Source organism: Bemisia tabaci, chromosome 9, assembly GCF_918797505.1.
Source record: "Bemisia tabaci chromosome 9, PGI_BMITA_v3".
Taxonomy (NCBI): Eukaryota; Metazoa; Arthropoda; class Insecta; order Hemiptera; family Aleyrodidae; genus Bemisia; species Bemisia tabaci.
This window is the reverse complement of record NC_092801.1, coordinates 34,431,560-34,448,748: the sequence shown is the minus strand read 5'-3', so window position 1 is coordinate 34,448,748 and position 17,189 is coordinate 34,431,560. Positions and strand designations below refer to the sequence as shown.

General features: G+C 43.2%; 1 protein-coding gene across 1 annotated transcript in view; it reads left to right on the top strand.

Moving 5' to 3' along the window:
• The window catches only part of LOC109036112 (fatty acyl-CoA reductase wat), a 90,609-nt gene that overhangs the window by 40,680 nt on the left and 32,740 nt on the right, over positions 1–17,189 (top strand). The window contains exons 2-3 of the mRNA XM_072304359.1: positions 4,189–4,418; positions 9,161–9,409. Coding sequence (XP_072160460.1) covers positions 4,189–4,418; positions 9,161–9,409 — 479 coding nt within the window. The remainder of the gene's footprint in view (positions 1–4,188; positions 4,419–9,160; positions 9,410–17,189) is intronic.

Sequence of the window (17,189 nt, the reverse complement as noted above, 5' to 3'; positions counted from 1 at the left end):
TTTATTTTTTTTTTACACAAAAATTGGACCGCGTTCAGCAGAAAGGAACCAAGCCACATCAGCTATTGCCAAAGTTAACTGGACAATTTAATTTCTTACGAGAGCACGTTTGTGCGGATTCTTTGGAAAATTTTAGGGCATTTGCTTCGCACTAAGGAGGAAATCCACTGAAATTTGCACGGAAATCCGCACAACCGTTTAGATGTAAAAGATTAAATTGCCCAATCAAATTAGGCAATAGCTGATGTGATTTGGTTCCTTTCTATTTAGCGCGGTCCAATTGTTCAATGAAGCTGTCCGAAAATTTCACTAAATTTTATCGGCAGCACAAAGACAATCCTGTGAAATTTTAATGATAGTACTTTCTATGGGTGCAATACAGAAATTAATCTGATCAGAAAAAAATGCTCCTTATTTTGAAACAACACCTAAAATTGATCCTCGACTTCGCCGGCTGGATTTAAGATACCCCGAATTTTCAAGATTTTCCCTGGCGGCGTTAACTGTTGCAGAAAATAAAAAACCAATAATAGGAATTTACATACTCTGATAATAGAACCGAAATCGAGATACAACTTTAACGATATCAATAATAATTAAAATAAACAGGAGCGATACCAAACACTCATAATACAGCCTCAACGAAGGCTAAATAAGCGTGTTTATGCCAAAATGAACTATGTTAAATACAAACCCTACACACATAGGTGGACCGCGTTTTGCAGAAAGTAACCAAACCACATCAGCTATGTCCAAATAACTGGGCAATTGAACGTTATACAAGAGAACGTTTGTACGGATTCCTTTGAAAATTTAGAGGAATTTGCTTCAAATTTTGGAAAATTTGCATGTAGATGTAGAACATGCACTTAATTTTTGCAAAAAAAAAATCCGGACAACGGTTTGCATGTTAAAATTTAAATTGCCCGATTACATTTGGCAATAGCTGATGTTGCTTTGTTCCTTTTTTCCTTTTGCTCAACGCGGTCCAAATGACCCTCGACTCTCTAGGCTTGATTTCAGACACCCTGAATTTTCAAGATGTGTGATTTTCAACGAAAATGAGCTGGCATGCGAAATACTCGAAATATACAGCGCCGGCAATGGCTATAAATGGACGCATTTACGCAGAAAGGAACTAAGTCGTATGCAAATCGTATGCACACAGTTCTTTTTAGCATAAGTACGTCCAAACGGACGAAGCCAACATTGCCAACTCTCAAGGATCGTGTCCGTGTAAAACCCACTTTACATGAAGGTAAAATCGAACTGCATTTCGTTCTGCCGGCTCGTATCTTGTCTACTGACCCATTAAATTAGCGAACGGCACTGTATCCTTCCGATGCACATTCTCTCGTCCGCGGCGCACAGTGGATCGAGTCATTAAGAGAAGTCGGACATGAAATATTTAGATAATTTTGCAAATTTTGATGTTTAATTAGTCACATTTCAAATTTCATGGGATGTTTCCAGCAGATAATTTCACAAGGAAACCGATGGAGCCACTTTCAGAACTTCAAAGTTTTGTATTAACCGCTTTTCTGAGCATTTAAAGTTTCCAAATTTTGTCCGACCACCCGATCGACTGCTGCAAATTTTGATGATCCATTCGTCACATTTTAAATGGAGATGTTGCATGTGTGAGGAATTTGCGATTTGACTGTTGATTCTTATGTAAAAGTTCGCGAGAAACAGAATGATGCCACTGGTTTTCTCTGAATTCAACTCCCAAGCTCAAAAAAAGCTCTTAAGTTGAGGCCAAAATGCAGGGGATATCCCACGCTATCCTGAGAGTCCACCTCTACATCGAGACAAACTCTCCATGCAAAGACAGGAAGCAAATACATTGACAGGGCTGCCTTGTTTTCAGATTTAGAGTCCCCAAATAAAGTGGCAGCCCTGTCAATGTATTTGCTCCCTATCTTTGCATGGAGAGTTTGTCTTGATGTAGAGGTGGACTCTCAGGATAGCGTGGGATATCCCCTCCATTTTGGCCTCAACTTGAGAGCTTTTTTGAGCTTGGGAGTTGATTTCAGAGAAAACCAGTGGCACCATCGTGTTTCTCGCGAACTTTTACATAGGAATCAACAGTCATATCGCAAATCCCTCACACATGCAACTTCTCCGTTATAAGGGACGCGCAACGACCAAAATTTCACGAAGAAACCAATGGAAGCACATCCATAACCTCAAAGTTGAGTATTAACCGGTTTTCTGAGCTTTTAAAGTTTCCAAATTTTATCCAAACCCCCGTAGACTCGATCCATTGTGCAGCGACGGCTCGCGCTCCTCTCCGTGTTCCAGGCGGCCGCGAACGGTGAAACACCCACCCCCAAGGGACCCCCATCCCCCCCCGGGCTAAAGGGGGAGCGGGGGGTGGATTATATCCTTGTCAGGCGCACTTGCGACCGGTTCCGGCGGAATAAATTAAGTCGCCCCGCTCGAATTTCCGTGCCATTTACCCGATCCCGATCGCGCGAGCGAGAACATACGGCGTTCCTACCCCGGCCCGGCCGGATCCTCCGGTGCAATTTGTAATTCGGTACCGCCGCCCGTTTTTTCGCAACCCCCCCCCCCTCACCCTCACCCGCCCTTCGAAGGGGGATTCATTAATCCGGATCCACGCGCCCCTTGTCTCCGGCACGTTTGGGCCCTACGTCACGCTTGTCGTGCGCCGCCTCATCGAAGCGGGGGGCGGCTGCTGGGGGGTTAAGGGCTTTGAGGGGGAAGGGTAGGGGAGAATGTTCGCACGGCTAAGACGGAATATTTAGCTGATATTGACACGATCTTGCGAACCTTTTCTGGTAGCTGACGGAAGGGTTTTACGGGGAGAAAATAGAACTGAAGTGTATGCCCGAGGCTAAAGAAATTCTGTTGGATCTTGAGTCCAGACTCTTAAAAGCCTATTATAGGCTGATAAAGCCTATTATAGTCTAAAAGAGTTATTCGAAGAAACTGTATCATTTCATTTTGCTTAAATTGTTGTAACTGTTTTGACTTACGCCAGAGCGTTTGATATTGTGGAACACTTCTGCTATGAAATAGTCGCTTGAGGCGCTGCGCCGGCGGGCAGCCGGCCAGCGCCTACAAACCTAAGTGGATACTTCAAGCATTGCGCAATGCGCGAAGTATCTACTTAGGTTTCTAGGCGCCAGTGCGGGTTCCGCGCTGGCATAACAGTAGGCCGCGCCGGCCTTTCCGCTGTGTTAGGCTCTAATATTTTAACTTGCGGGGTCAGCGTTTTTCAACTCATGATTGTGAAACGGCGTCAAGTCGGCCGACGAAACAAAGTCGGCGACTCATTCTTTAGGACGCAAGAGATAATTTTTCGTCAGGACGATAATATCCGATCTTCCGACAAAACTCGAAAGAAATCACACTGCTGAAAATGTTGCCTCCATGGACTAAGGTCAGTAACAAGGCGTGAATGATCGCTTATCGATATTTCTCCATTTTGCGCTATGCTACGGAATCGATTATTAAGGTGTTTGTTGCAAACACCCTGTTTATCGATCCTTTTCCACAGGTTTAAATGGCGGATCAATCTATACATCGCAAAGCACGCCACGCCACTGACGAAGATCCTCTTTCGCGAATCCGGTCCAAATAATTACTGTGAGTGACGAAAAGTACATTTCATCGTTCCGGATTCTGCGATTTCAGGAACACTTTCAGCGGGACGGTCGGACCCGGGACCCTCCTTGCATCCCTTCGTCTCTGAATCCCGTGGGCAGCCGGAAAGAGACAGGGTTTCGTTAGCTCGAGGGGTGAGAGCAGCGTTGTCAATTCGGGAGGAAAATGAAAGAAGTTGCATGTAAACGGTCGTGAAAAACTCGTCCGACTTGGCAACACGGTCGGCGACCGAGTTCGCGTGTAACACACTCGCGGTGTTGTGTTACAGGAGCGAGCGAACGGGACCTTTTGATCTTCGACGGAAAAGCGCCCTGGATATTTTTGGGGGAGACGCGAGTCTCCCGGCAACTGTGGTGCCATATCGGTATGAAAAACGACTTTTTTTGGTAGTAGAAGTCCGCTACCCCGTTGGTTGCATATGAGTTGCATTGCATTTGTATGTGTTTGCAAGAATTTCATTTTTCAAAGTGTAATTTGAACTTTTAATTCCTGCAAATGCTCGGTTCGAATGTCCTACGGTTCTTATCAGTAAATGTTGGTTTTCTTGTGTTACAGACGAGCTGATGTCCAAGGCGCATTTTTACGACATAAATGCCGAGGAGTCCGAAATTCAAAAATTCTACAACGGGCAGACGGTATTCATCACGGGTGGAACCGGATTCTTGGGAAAAATCATCATAGAGAAGTTATTGAGAGTAACCAAAGTTAAACAAATATATCTTCTCGTCCGACCAAAGAAGAACGTTCGACCTCAGAAACGCTTAGAGCACATGCTCGATGACCCAGTAAGATCTTCGTTTCCTTATTTACTTGTAAAGCAAAAATCAAGATTCAGAATTTGAGACATACCCTGATTAAAACATTAACCAGCATGAATGGATAATATAAACTAACACCTACTCTGCCATGCTAAGGAAGAACGCCGTATGAACATTCGAGAGTTGCCAGATTTCCTTCAATAAAATGTTTATTTTTGAGAAAAGTTATGAATAATTTTCCTTGAAATTTTCAGGAACTTTAGGTGAAATTGCAAAAACACATTATCAGAAAAAAAATTGGAAGAAGAATATTCATAATTTTAACAGGAAATTCGAGTTTTATAAATGGAAATTTGGCAACGCCTAAAGGTTCATACGGCGTTCTGCATTAGCATGGTAGTACATGTAACTTTGACGGCATTCTGCATTAGCATGGTAGTACATGTAACTTTGACGGCGTTCTGCATTAGCATGGTAGTACATGTAACTTTGATACCTTCGATCCGGAGTAGAATGAAAACATTTTTCTTGAAACATTATTTTGACTTAATCCGCCGTTTCTCGGCGACTAAATTTGGTTTGTTATCAGTTAAATCCAAGTGGAATGAACTTATAGTCAGTTTTTTTTTTTAAGTTAAAGAAACGTTGTATGGTTATTCTTTTGGTAACTTAAACTTACCAATACAAAAACGACGCTTTTAAAAATTTTTTGACTCTTGATGATTAAACGATTAACATGTACCGACATTAATTGAGAAAAAGCAACCAAATTTTGAAAATTAATTAATATTAAAGTAGTAAAATACTTTTGATGACGTTGGCTACGACGCGCGACGGTGGTACAGACAACCTTGCTTCAATGCAAATCAGTGGCGTGGCGTGCTTTGCGATGTATCGATTGTTATGCCATTTAAACCTATGGAAAAGGATCGATAAACAGGGTGTTCGCAGCGAACACCTTAATAATCGATTCTTTACCATACGTTTAAATGGCAGAACAATCGATACATCGCAATTCACGCCACGCCACTGATGCAAATACCCGCGGGAAGATCATTATGTAAGGCAAGGAAACAACTGGGGAATAAAAGGGAGGAGATTAATTTTGACATCTTCGACAATTATCTGCCAGTGATAAAGAGCATCTGAATCGATTTCCTACGGAATGAGTGGATGAATGTGTGTTGGATCAGGGCTGGGAAGCTAAGCACTTCACGTGGAGGCGGCACAAATCCTCAACTTTCTTACATAAAGGCGTAACTCAATTTTCTCATGAGCCCTGTTTTCCATAAAACTCCATGCTTTTCAGGGCTTACGCGGAAATAAAGATATGCCTTTACGTCAGTGGGACGACGAAATTATGAAGAGCCGCTCGTAATTAGATCACGTTATCGGATAAGGGTTACACAATTGTGCGTTGCAGAACTACTGTGTGCCACGAAAGTTATCGATGGTAGCTTTTCTTCCAGCTACGATTTGAGAGCTCCTTGCCACAGGTTTTTTGGAGGAAAATGGGTTATTGACAGGGTTTAAGATACAGGGTTATTCAAAAGTTACGCACCACTGGCCATAACTTTAGTTCTAATTATGATATCGATTTGCGGTTTGTGGCGTCCTTCCTCATATCGAGGGGGAAACTTTTTGAGGTACTTTTCAGTTCTTCACCCACCCAGGGGGAGGGAGGGCGGGGGGCAACTCAAAAATTTCAAATGGCAACCCCCATCATGTGATACATCATTAGAAAGAACATGAAAAAAGAAAATTTTTGGCGCAAACCGGAAGTCGATCTGACCCCCCTGTCAAAAGTTAGGGGGGTCCAAAGGTTATTTAGGGGGTCCGTACCTTCATTTTTTAGAGTAGCTTCGGCGGCTCTTGGACATGCCGTTTCTCTTTTCAAAGAGTCCTCGAATACTCCAAGTCTGATACCGAAGTCTTCATATTGCCCCCGGGCCACCACAGCCCCCCCGTAGGGGGGGATGGGCCTGTTACAATGAAACATTGCATTGAAATGCGAAAAGTCACAGAAGAGCTCCAAACTTAGCATCAAATTCGAGTGGAACTTCTTGCCAATGTTAACGCAAACGCAGCCTGCGACTTTAAAGTGAGCTTCCAAAACTCTTAGCCCCCTGCCCCCCCTCATTTTTGGTTGCAGAGCGGGTAAAAACCGGGAAATTCACTACAAATAATGCCCGAAACTAATGTCCAACTTGAGAAGGACCCTTGAAACGTTGCGATCAGTCGGAGCATTGAAATACAAGGACTGCCACCCCCTTAAAGTACGGAAACATCCAAAACACCCCCGCTGCCCCCCTCATTTTTCGTTGCGGAGCGGGTAAAAACCGGGAAAATCGCCAGAAATGATGCCCGAAACCACTGTAGAACTTGACGAGAACCCTTGAAACGTTGCGCTCAGTCGGAGAACTGCAACACAGGAACTGCCGCCCACTTTAAGGACGGAAACATCCATAAAACCCCCGCTGCCCCCCTCTTCTTTCGTTGCAGAGCTGGTAAGAACCGGGAAATGCGCCAGAAATGATGCCCCGGTTCTTACCAGCTCTGCAACGAAAAAAGAGGGGGGCAGCGGGGGTTTTATGGATGTTTCCGTCCTTAAAGTGGGCGGCAGTTCCTGTGTTGCAGTTCTCCGACTGAGCGCAACGTTTCAAGGGTTCTCGTCAAGTTCTACAGTGGTTTCGGGCATCATTTCTGGCGATTTTCCCGGTTTTTACCCGCTCCGCAACGAAAAATGAGGGGGGCAGCGGGGGTGTTTTGGATGTTTCCGTACTTTAAGGGGGTGGCAGTCCTTGTATTTCAATGCTCCGACTGATCGCAACGTTTCAAGGGTCCTTCTCAAGTTGGACATTAATTTCGGGCATTATTTGTAGTGAATTTCCCGGTTTTTACCCGCTCTGCAACCAAAAATGAGGGGGGGGCAGGGGGCTAAGAGTTTTGGAAGCTCACTTTAAAGTCGCAGGCTGCGTTTGCGTTAACATTGGCAAGAAGTTCCACTCGAATTTGATGCTAAGTTTGGAGCTCTTCTGTGACTTTTCGCATTTCAATGCAATGTTTCATTGTAACAGGCCCATCCCCCCCTACGGGGGGGCTGTGGTGGCCCGGGGGCAATATGAAGACTTCGGTATCAGACTTGGAGTATTCGAGGACTCTTTGAAAAGAGAAACGGCATGTCCAAGAGCCGCCGAAGCTACTCTAAAAAATGAAGGTACGGACCCCCTAAATAACCTTTGGACCCCCCTAACTTTTGACAGGGGGGTCAGATCGACTTCCGGTTTGCGCCAAAAATTTTCTTTTTTCATGTTCTTTCTAATGATGTATCACATGATGGGGGTTGCCATTTGAAATTTTTGAGTTGCCCCCCGCCCCCCCTCCCCCTGGGGGGGTGAAGAACTGAAAAGTACCTCAAAAAGTTTCCCCCTCGATATGAGGAAGGACGCCACAAACCGCAAATCGATATCATAATTAGAACTAAATTTATGGCCAGTGGTGCGTAACTTTTGAATAACCCTGTATATGAATTAAACACTACGTGTAAAATAGAAAAGTTAGTAAGACGTAGATACACAAGGCTAATTGCATTACAAAGGCAGAAAGTTTTTTCTTAAATTTTAATGTTTTCAGTCTTGTTCACCATGTTTTACTACTTTTCAATTGTAATCGTAATTTTTTACTACGTTTTTGTGTGCTTCGTCAGTAAACACTGCGTATTGTATTTTTCATTGAATGAAAATAATCAAATGATAGAACAGTGCTTGAAGCACTGAAGATTCCCTGATCTACATACGATCCATCTTCTCCAAGTGGCAAAATTTCATGAAAAACAAAATCTTTAAATTTCGAGTGTAATATTTGATAAAACTTATTAAGGGTGTTGAAAAATACTGGTTTTCCTTTCCATGTTTCGAGAAGTGTAAAAATTGTGACTTTCTTCTCTTTTTGTGTGTTTGAATGCAGGTTGCATACTCTGCCCCCTGTAAATTACCGAGTATTTCACAGCCTCGTGAAATATAATAAAATCACTGAAATTTCAAATCATGTAAATCTTTCCTGGGCTGTACGCCACCCTGACTCGACCCCCCTCCCCTCTACAACGTTACGTAATTTACGGACGACCCCATGAGATAAAGTGGTCAAAAGCCCAAGTTGATTTCGAGCCAACAGTGTTGAAGTTTAAACTAATTCATTAAATAGAATGCAAGATTTTGCACCTATGTATCGTTACGCATATGAGGACTTATATGTAACGATGGCGGATGTGAAAATTTACCTTTTTGAAACACGTTCAAAAAACTGTTTTAGCACCGAGAAAATGTTAAGAAAATACTTGTGATGTGATCATCGAGATCTGTAAATTACGCCAGAGGCAAACATATTAAATTTTTGTGTGACCAAATCAGTTTTTTAAGCGTGTTTCGAAATGGTAATTTTTTACATCCACCATTGTTACAGATAAGGCCTCATATGTATTATTACTCATCACAGATGTGGTCACATGAGAACCTAGTGATAAGTTCAAGCTCCCTCGCATGTCCAGTTCTGATTTTTCTTATATCAGTCCGTTCTTTCACTTGTAAGAGTGCGTCCGCACGATGTCATGGTTTAAGCTTTCTTTCATAAATAATCACTATTATTCAACGAGATGTTATTTCGTTAATCCCCCATCCCTTAACAAACACACGCTAAGATTCTTGAATTGCAGGGTCTTATAATCCGCTAGGTTTATATCGATGATATGCCTAAACTTGGTGACATTTCAGGTGTTCGAGAGGTTGAAGCAGCACTCTCTGAAGAGCCTGGACAAGATGGACGTGTTGGAGGGTGACCTGGAGGAGGCCGACCTGGGTCTCTCGGACAAGGACAAGAAGAAGATCGTCGACGAGGTGACAATCGTCTTCCACTCGGCGGCCACGGTCCGCTTCAACGAGAACCTCAAGATCGCCACCCGCATCAACGTCTGCGGCACCAAAGAGACCCTCGCACTCGGCCATCACATCAAAAACTTACAAGTAAGTTTCCGACTAGTATCGCCTCTTGTCCAAAATTGATCAAATACAGGACCGGATTAGCGCTCAGGGGAGGAGGACGATTCCGCACAATTTTTTGATCATTGCTAAAATAAATGAATATTTGACCATGTGCTTGCCTCACTGTTGTCGGATAAGTTTAGGTGATGAAACTCACCTGTTGCCTTTTTGGGTGCGAGAAGAATAAGAGATTTTCGTAAGGTTTGAGTTTGCATTTGTGGTATTATTCATCCGAGAGGTGCGGATCTCAGAGAAAGGTGATAAAAATGGTAAAGAACCAAAGAGAGATTTAAATGTCGACGATCCCAATGAAAAAGTGAACGGAAACGTCCTGCAGCCTGCACTGCCTGCAGCCGCGCTTAGAGGCCAGGAACGCTGGTGGTCCGCATACTCTCTTGATTGAAGGCGGTCCAAGTTTCCAAAAAACAAAATTGTACGTAACGCTGTGACCTCGTGACCCCCGAAATCCTGTCGAAATCCATAATTTAAACCTCAGGGGCCTTCAAAATTCTTGATTTCCAGGACCAATTATAACATTCGTAATCCGGGCTTCAAAACCACTAAGTTCCGAGTTGAAGAGTCCACGGGAATTGCCTTACTTATAAACCGAACTTACATGAAAGTCGACATTCGTAAATTCTAGTCAGTAAAACATTTGGCGACATTATCCGCACCCCAAGAATTTCGGCATCTGGAGCCGCGATTTGCGGTCCCGGCTGACGAAATTTGGCAGAGGTAGGAAATGCTCGGTGAACTGTGCCGAGCTTTCTGCAATTAGGCTTTGCTGCCGAATATCGGCAATTTCGGCTCTAGCTGCCGAAATTCTCGGAAGGCGGGCACTACCAAAAAATGTCTCACGGTGCTCTTTTTAATCAAAAGTTTCAACCACACTTGCCCGGTTGGCTCTTACGACAGGAGCCGGTCTCCCACCTGAAGCGACCCGTTTACAGGACCCAGTCCTCGCGGAAAAGCGAGCGAGTCTCGCCGGTTCGGTTTGACCCTTGGCCCCGCGGGACGGCGCGTCCCGCCTCCGGGCGGAACTTGAAAGCATTCCAAGAACGCGCGAAAACGAAATGTTGAGCTCGGAGACTCGGACTGTCTGAGAGCCCGGCTAACTACATTAACTTCCCTCGTTGGGATCCGTTCGATCGGTCGCAACTACTCCAACTACGCCGCTTCACCGCAACACCCACGCGGGGTTGCAGCCTCTCATCGCAAAGCGAGTTTCCCGAAGGAAAGTGAAAAGCGGCGTTGCTCTGCGCAACGCTTCGTTGACATGCAACGCCATCCGTGACGTCACGAAGAAAAGTTAGTTTCTTCTAGTTTTTGTGATCAATTGAAATATGACCCAGGATAAGAAAAGAAAGTGAGCGAATTTGTTTATTTCATGCGTTAATTCTCATCAAAATTTGGTTGAGTGCTTCAAAAGCGGCCGACGCTCCTGTAAATGACCTCAAACTTTGGAAAACATTGATTAATTTCCAAGCTTTTGATCCTACAATGGCAGAGGCTGTAATGACTTCGTTTGAAAGACACTTCTGGTATTGATTAATGAAAATTGTACGTTTTGCATTATTTTCCTGAAAAATAGCCGCATCAGAGAAGAAAAAAATTGCTGCAATGCTTCTGAAGCGAGTCAATTCCTTGGCTTCTCTTTCTCTCCCGTAACACCAGTCTTCCCAGAGTTAAATTTAAAAACAAATTTAAGTCAATTTGTGGGGCAAAGTGTAAGAAACTCTTAGACGTGTTGTTACAGATTCTGAAAAGCCTTTAACTTTATTCTTTTTCTTATTCCCATGTTAAATTCTTAGTCATTCGCGATGGCTGGATTCAGTTTTTTTACACATTATAATGTGACTATTCTTTGTAAAACTTACATTCAAAATGTTAATATCCACTTTTCGGCCTAACTCAACTTAATCCTCAATTATTCAACACTCTTCCAAAAAAAGTTAGAGCCATTGGAAGTTTTCAACCCTTCTTAAGTGTCATGGTGCAGAAACTAACCCGTTTAATGTGATACGCGTTTTACCACAATGGCGCGATTCAGGAAAAAGGTTCTGTGTCTGTTTACACTGGAAAAAAAAACACATTGAATCTAGAGTCCAGACTCTTAAAAAAACATCTACAAGAAAAAGTATTCTTGATTCAATCAGATTTAAGCTTAAATCAAGAACCAAGCCTCTTAATTTGAGCGGATTTCCTTTTGATTTAAGCTTAAATCTGATTGAATCAAGAGTCCTTTTCTTGGTCAATGTTTTCAAGAGTTTGGACTCTAGATCCAATGTGTTTTTTTTCCAGTGTAAGCGTGGGCCGTCCGTTTTACGTGGTCTTTTTCCACCTTGACCCATGCCTGGCATGTGTGCCACTAGCGTCTTTCTGGTACACATTGTAGTGTGACTATTCTTTGTAAAACTTACATTCAAAATGTTATTCATATATTATTCAAATGTTCAATATCCTCTTTTCGGCCTATCTCAACTTAATCCTCCATCATTCAACGCTCTTCCGAAACATTTTAGAGCCATTGGAAGTTTTCAACCCTTTTAAAGTGTCATGGTGCCGAAACCAGCCCGTCAAATGTGATACGCGTTTTACCACCATGGCACGAATCAGAAAAAAAGGTTGTGTATTCGCTCATATTTAACCCATGACGGAGCCACGAAATCAGTCTATTCCGCTTAGCGCGGCAACTGGGATCCCGAAATCCCTTTGGCGAGTCCAGGCGTGGCAACGCTCTTTCGGTGGTCATCGCTACAACCATTGAACCCGACTCTCGATCGCACCCGCTGCCACCCCCCGGCATCCAACTCGGATCCGATCTCAACTTCTGACGCCTCTCTCGAATTGCATTTATTAACCGTCATCGCACCGCGGAATTCCGTCGGCGGCGCTGAGCATCCAGGGTGTGTTAAATAGAGTCCCACGGAGGCGCCCGACTTAACTATTTCTCGGAACTATTTCGGAGAACAATTTGGCCGGAACACGGTGCCATGGAAAGTTCATTGTTAAAAGGGACCATTAGAGTGAGGTATTAAGCTCCGGTTTAAATACACGAGAACACGTGCACATGAATTTCGCACCTAAAAATAAGTTAACTCGGCCGCCGTAAATACCAACGTGGAAGAGTTGTAGAAGGAAATTGGATTCTAGGAATCATAGATAGAGACACCAAAGATTTCAGACTTGAAATTTGCCCTGAGATGTGAGAGAAAACATAATTTAGTACTTTTCTTGTGTTTGATAGAGATTGTTTTAAGTTCATCCTACAAAAATTATGGGCTCCACATTATCTTTAATGAACTGCTTAAAAAGTTGGGCAACTAGAAATTTCCTGTTGATTCTACCATCAAAGCCGTTCGTAGATCATCGTAAGGAAATTTTAAAATGTATTAGGTCCACTCACAATTAAATGAGTGATTCGTGTTTTCTGCTTGTAGGAAAATTGAAACATTTCGTTCGCTAAAAAATTAATGTTGCTCAAATTAAATTTCAGTTCTAGTTAAATGTAAAGATTGTATAAGTTGAGACAAACAGTTTTAAGTGCAGATTTTTCCGTAAGAGGCAAGTAGAGTTTAGGCGGAAAGGAATTTTTGACGAATTAAACTCCAGCCATTAGCTTTAGCCGAGCGTAAAAGAGTGTCTTCAGAGACCGAGTTGACCATTCTTAACTTTGTTCTTTGAAGCTGTAACTTTAAGATTGTAGATTGCATCGTTACCTTTACTCAATTTTTCAATATTTATGATAGTGTTGGACATTTCTGATGCATTATCTTTGTGCACGTAGTCACCGATACTTCAGTCACGGCTGAGGGTGACGCCAAAGGAGTCGAAACGCGTCCCAAGTCGTAGGTATAGTGCAAATGAGTTAAAGTTTCGTCCATTTAATTGTTTGAAAAAAAGAAAAGAAAATTCATGAACTCACTCTCATAATTTTGCCCTTGTTCCATCAGAGTGAATTGGAAACACCCTATACCAAGGCAGTAATAAACATATTACTCTCCAGAAAAACTGACTTCATTTCCACGAAACGCGTCCCAAGTTTTATGTAATGTGCGTGCAAGTGAGATACATTTTCGTTAGTTTGATGGTTTCAAAGAAGGAAAAAAATTCAATGAATTCTTCCTCACAACTTTAACACACTGCATGAAATGAATTTACCCTACAAAGGCACTATTAACAATTTTACTCCCTAAAAAAAACACTTCATTCCCACGAATTCATTTTCTGGAGGACAACACGGCTTTACCGAGGCCAAAGCCTTCCTTACGAGGAGTTCCACCGATCGAAGAGAACGGTCCCAGGTTTTCCAGTCGGACGAAGACTCGAAATTGGCGGTCGCTAAAAAAAATACACTTCCCCTCAGCTCACTACTTAACCGCTCGAGCATCACAGAGCCGAGAAAACAGGCGGTGCCGGACACGGGAGCTGTCAGCATTAGATTTCGGGTGCACTGCAGATTGCGAAACGACGGGTGGCGCGACTGCGGATTGCACAGGAGTTAGGGCGCTCGTATGATGTAAACAAACTTTGGCCGCGGAATTGAAGAATTGAAAATCTCTAAATTGAATCAGACATCTGAGGAACTAACGAACAGCTTGTGAGCTGTAAAAATTGACGACCTGTAATACAGATTGACAAGATTATAAAAACTCTCTGACTTTTAAAAAGAGGTGGCGGGGGATTCAAAACAAGTTGATGCTGTACATGCTAAAGAAGGTTTTATATATGAAGCGGAAAATTTATTAAAAATGAGAAATTTAGAAAATATTGACTCATCAAAAACTAATTAGCAATAAATGCGCGCAAAAAATGCGCAATAAAATTCCGGAAAGTTTTGCTTTGAGCGCTTGAGTCTATATACGCAGTATAGCTGGATATACTTGCCGTCAAGTGGTGGCTCTGCGTCTGCGGTAGCGCGCTCGCCCAGTGAACCGGCGGTCCCGGGTTCGACTCCCGGGCGCCTTGCCAAAATTTTACGACCGAATTTTATATTCTCACACATTTTCACATCGATTCCCATTTGATACATTAGATCTTAAAACATCAATTAATTTACAACCATCAACGATCAATAACTTCTTCAATTTGAAGTATAATTTTTTTTTTGGGAGGGGGGAGGGGTCACGCGCGCGATATTCTCGCCAATCACTGTACTTTCACATTAGCAGACGACCCGCTCCGCCCCCTCACATCGACATATTTCTCCCGAATGAGTCATGAGTCATGTCGCCCGGTCGTATGAGTCATGATTTTTCCCATCATTATCCAAAAAAAAAAAATCATTATGAAAAATTGTAGCATTTTTAATTTGAATGTTCGTAGTAATTTTTCATTATAATTTTCTGGATAATGATGGGAAAAATCATGACGCATACGGGTGATCGGGAGAAATATGTTGATGTGAGGGGGCGGAGCGGGTCGTCTGCTAATGTGAAAGTACAGTGATTGGCGAGAATATCGCGCGCGTGACCCCTCCCCCCTCCCAAAAAAAAATCTATACTTCAAATTGAAGAAGTTATTGATCGTTGATGGTTGTAAATTAATTGATGTTTTAAGATCTAATGTATCAAATGGGAATCGATGTGAAAATGTGTGAGAATATAAAATTCGGTCGTAAAAATTTGGCGCGGCGCCCGGGAATCGAACCTGAGCCCGCCGAATCACTAGACGAGCGCGCTACCGCAGAGCCACCACTAGACGGTAAGAGATTGCTGCTATACTGCGTATATAGACTCAAGGGCTCAAAGCAAAACTTTCCGGAATTTTTTTGGGGTGTTTCTGGGGGGCATTGGAAAAAACAAAAAAATACGGGTCAAATAAATTCATCCAAAGAATTCGTACGAATTTTTTCAGCCCGATCGGCGGCGGCAGCTTGGGAAGTTCCCCTTGTTAGGGTGATTAAAATACAAGAGGAGAAAGGTAAGGCCTTGTCGCTCCACGGGACGTTTTCATAGGATTTGTCCCAAGTTCGAATCGCAGGAATAAGAAAGAAAAAAGTAAAAACATTTAGAGCGAAAAGAATCACTCTCAAAAATGGGCAACCACTGTTTGACCAGTTATTCCGATTAATCAGTTCACCCCCTTTACCTGCACTTCTCTGTAATATACCGTTAAAAAAAGGCAGCGTTCGGCCCGCAGTCCGGACAAGAAAACTTCTAAAAGTCAAAGTTCTAAAATGAGCCACACGCTTCATATAGGTATTGTTCATATATTCTCGCGGAGCGCCCTAACTCCTGTGCAATCCGCAGTCGCGCCACCACCGTCGTTTTGCAATCTGCACCCGAAATCTATTGCTGACAGCTCCCGTGTCCGGCACCGAGAAAACAGGGGGCAGCCTCCTCGAGACCCCTTCATAAACCTGCGAGTTTGGCGGGAGAGAACGAAAGCAAAGCCACGCTACTGGCTAATCGGGCCGCAACTCCAAATAGAAGCAGCGGAAAAAGTTATTTTCCTTTGTTAGCTTTGGAGGAACTACGAAAATGACATCTCTCACAGCCTGTTTCAGGGGCACGTCTTGAACTTCGGCGCCGGCCGCCGGATCGCGCAGGGAACCCTAGGAAAGTCCACGCGGTTCGGGACGTTTTCCGGACGATTACACAACGTATGCGGACAGCTTGCGTGGAAGCCGTGACAGATTTCCGCACGGTCCATCGATTTCACTCTCTCGGGAGCGGCGGAACTTTGTATCCCCGCGCACAATTTGCAGGCACTGGTGCGTATGCAGGGAAACGGGGTAGGATTATGAATTATAACTCTGTTTTTAATATTCTCTGAAAAGAACGAAGCCTCGCCCCCCGGGTTGCGAAACCGGCGAGATCATTTGTTTTTTTCGAGCGAAACACACTGAAAAAAAAATCTCGGTGTATTTACCAAGGAAAGGGTAAAATTACCAAGAATCCAGGGTTCTCATTGATCCCAGTTTTTTCTTGGTAAAATTACCATTTATGGAATTGGTAATTTTACCGAGATTTCTCGGTAAAATTATCGAACTTTCTCGGTAATTTTACTGGACCTTGGTAAAAACGCCAATATTTTTTATCGACTATGGTAGATTTACCGAGATAAAATGGTAAAGTTACCGGGAATTGATTCCCAATAAAAATGGTATTCTTACCTAAAAAAAAACAGTAAAAATACCGGTTTTTAGGTAAATTTATCGGGAATCGATTACCAATAATAATTGTATTCTTACCTGAAAAAAACAGTAAAAATACCGGTTTTTAGGTGAACTTGCCGGTCTGTCTTGGTAAAATTACCAATAATTGGTAAAAAAATTGAAATGGTAAAGGTACCAAAGGACCTTGGTAAAAACGCCGAGAATTTTGTTTCAGTGCATTTGTTTCTTTCGAGTGCGTTTCGAGCGGAACGCTCGCGTCTGGAGAGCGCGACACTCAAATTATCGCACGGAGCGGCAACAGGGCGCGGCTCATAGAAAAGAGATTAGCCCAGGAATACACCACAACACAATACGGACGCGGAAATAAAAAAAAGCGGATACGGAGAAGTCTCGGGGAGAGTTTACGAAACAACGATGACGCGGAGCTTTGTTCCTTGTGGGCCTTTGGGAAACGGCTTGAGCTAAATGGGTCGTGGAAATTGAGGGATGAATAAAAAATGATCGGGATTAGGAGGAGCAAACATACCCGACATGCCGGAGTGCCTCGGGGGGTAATTTGCTTATTTTGAATTTTGTGGAGGATTGAATGGTTCCGGTTCGGGGATGCGGGTTAAAATCGGACCTGTTTTAACTGTCGGCCTC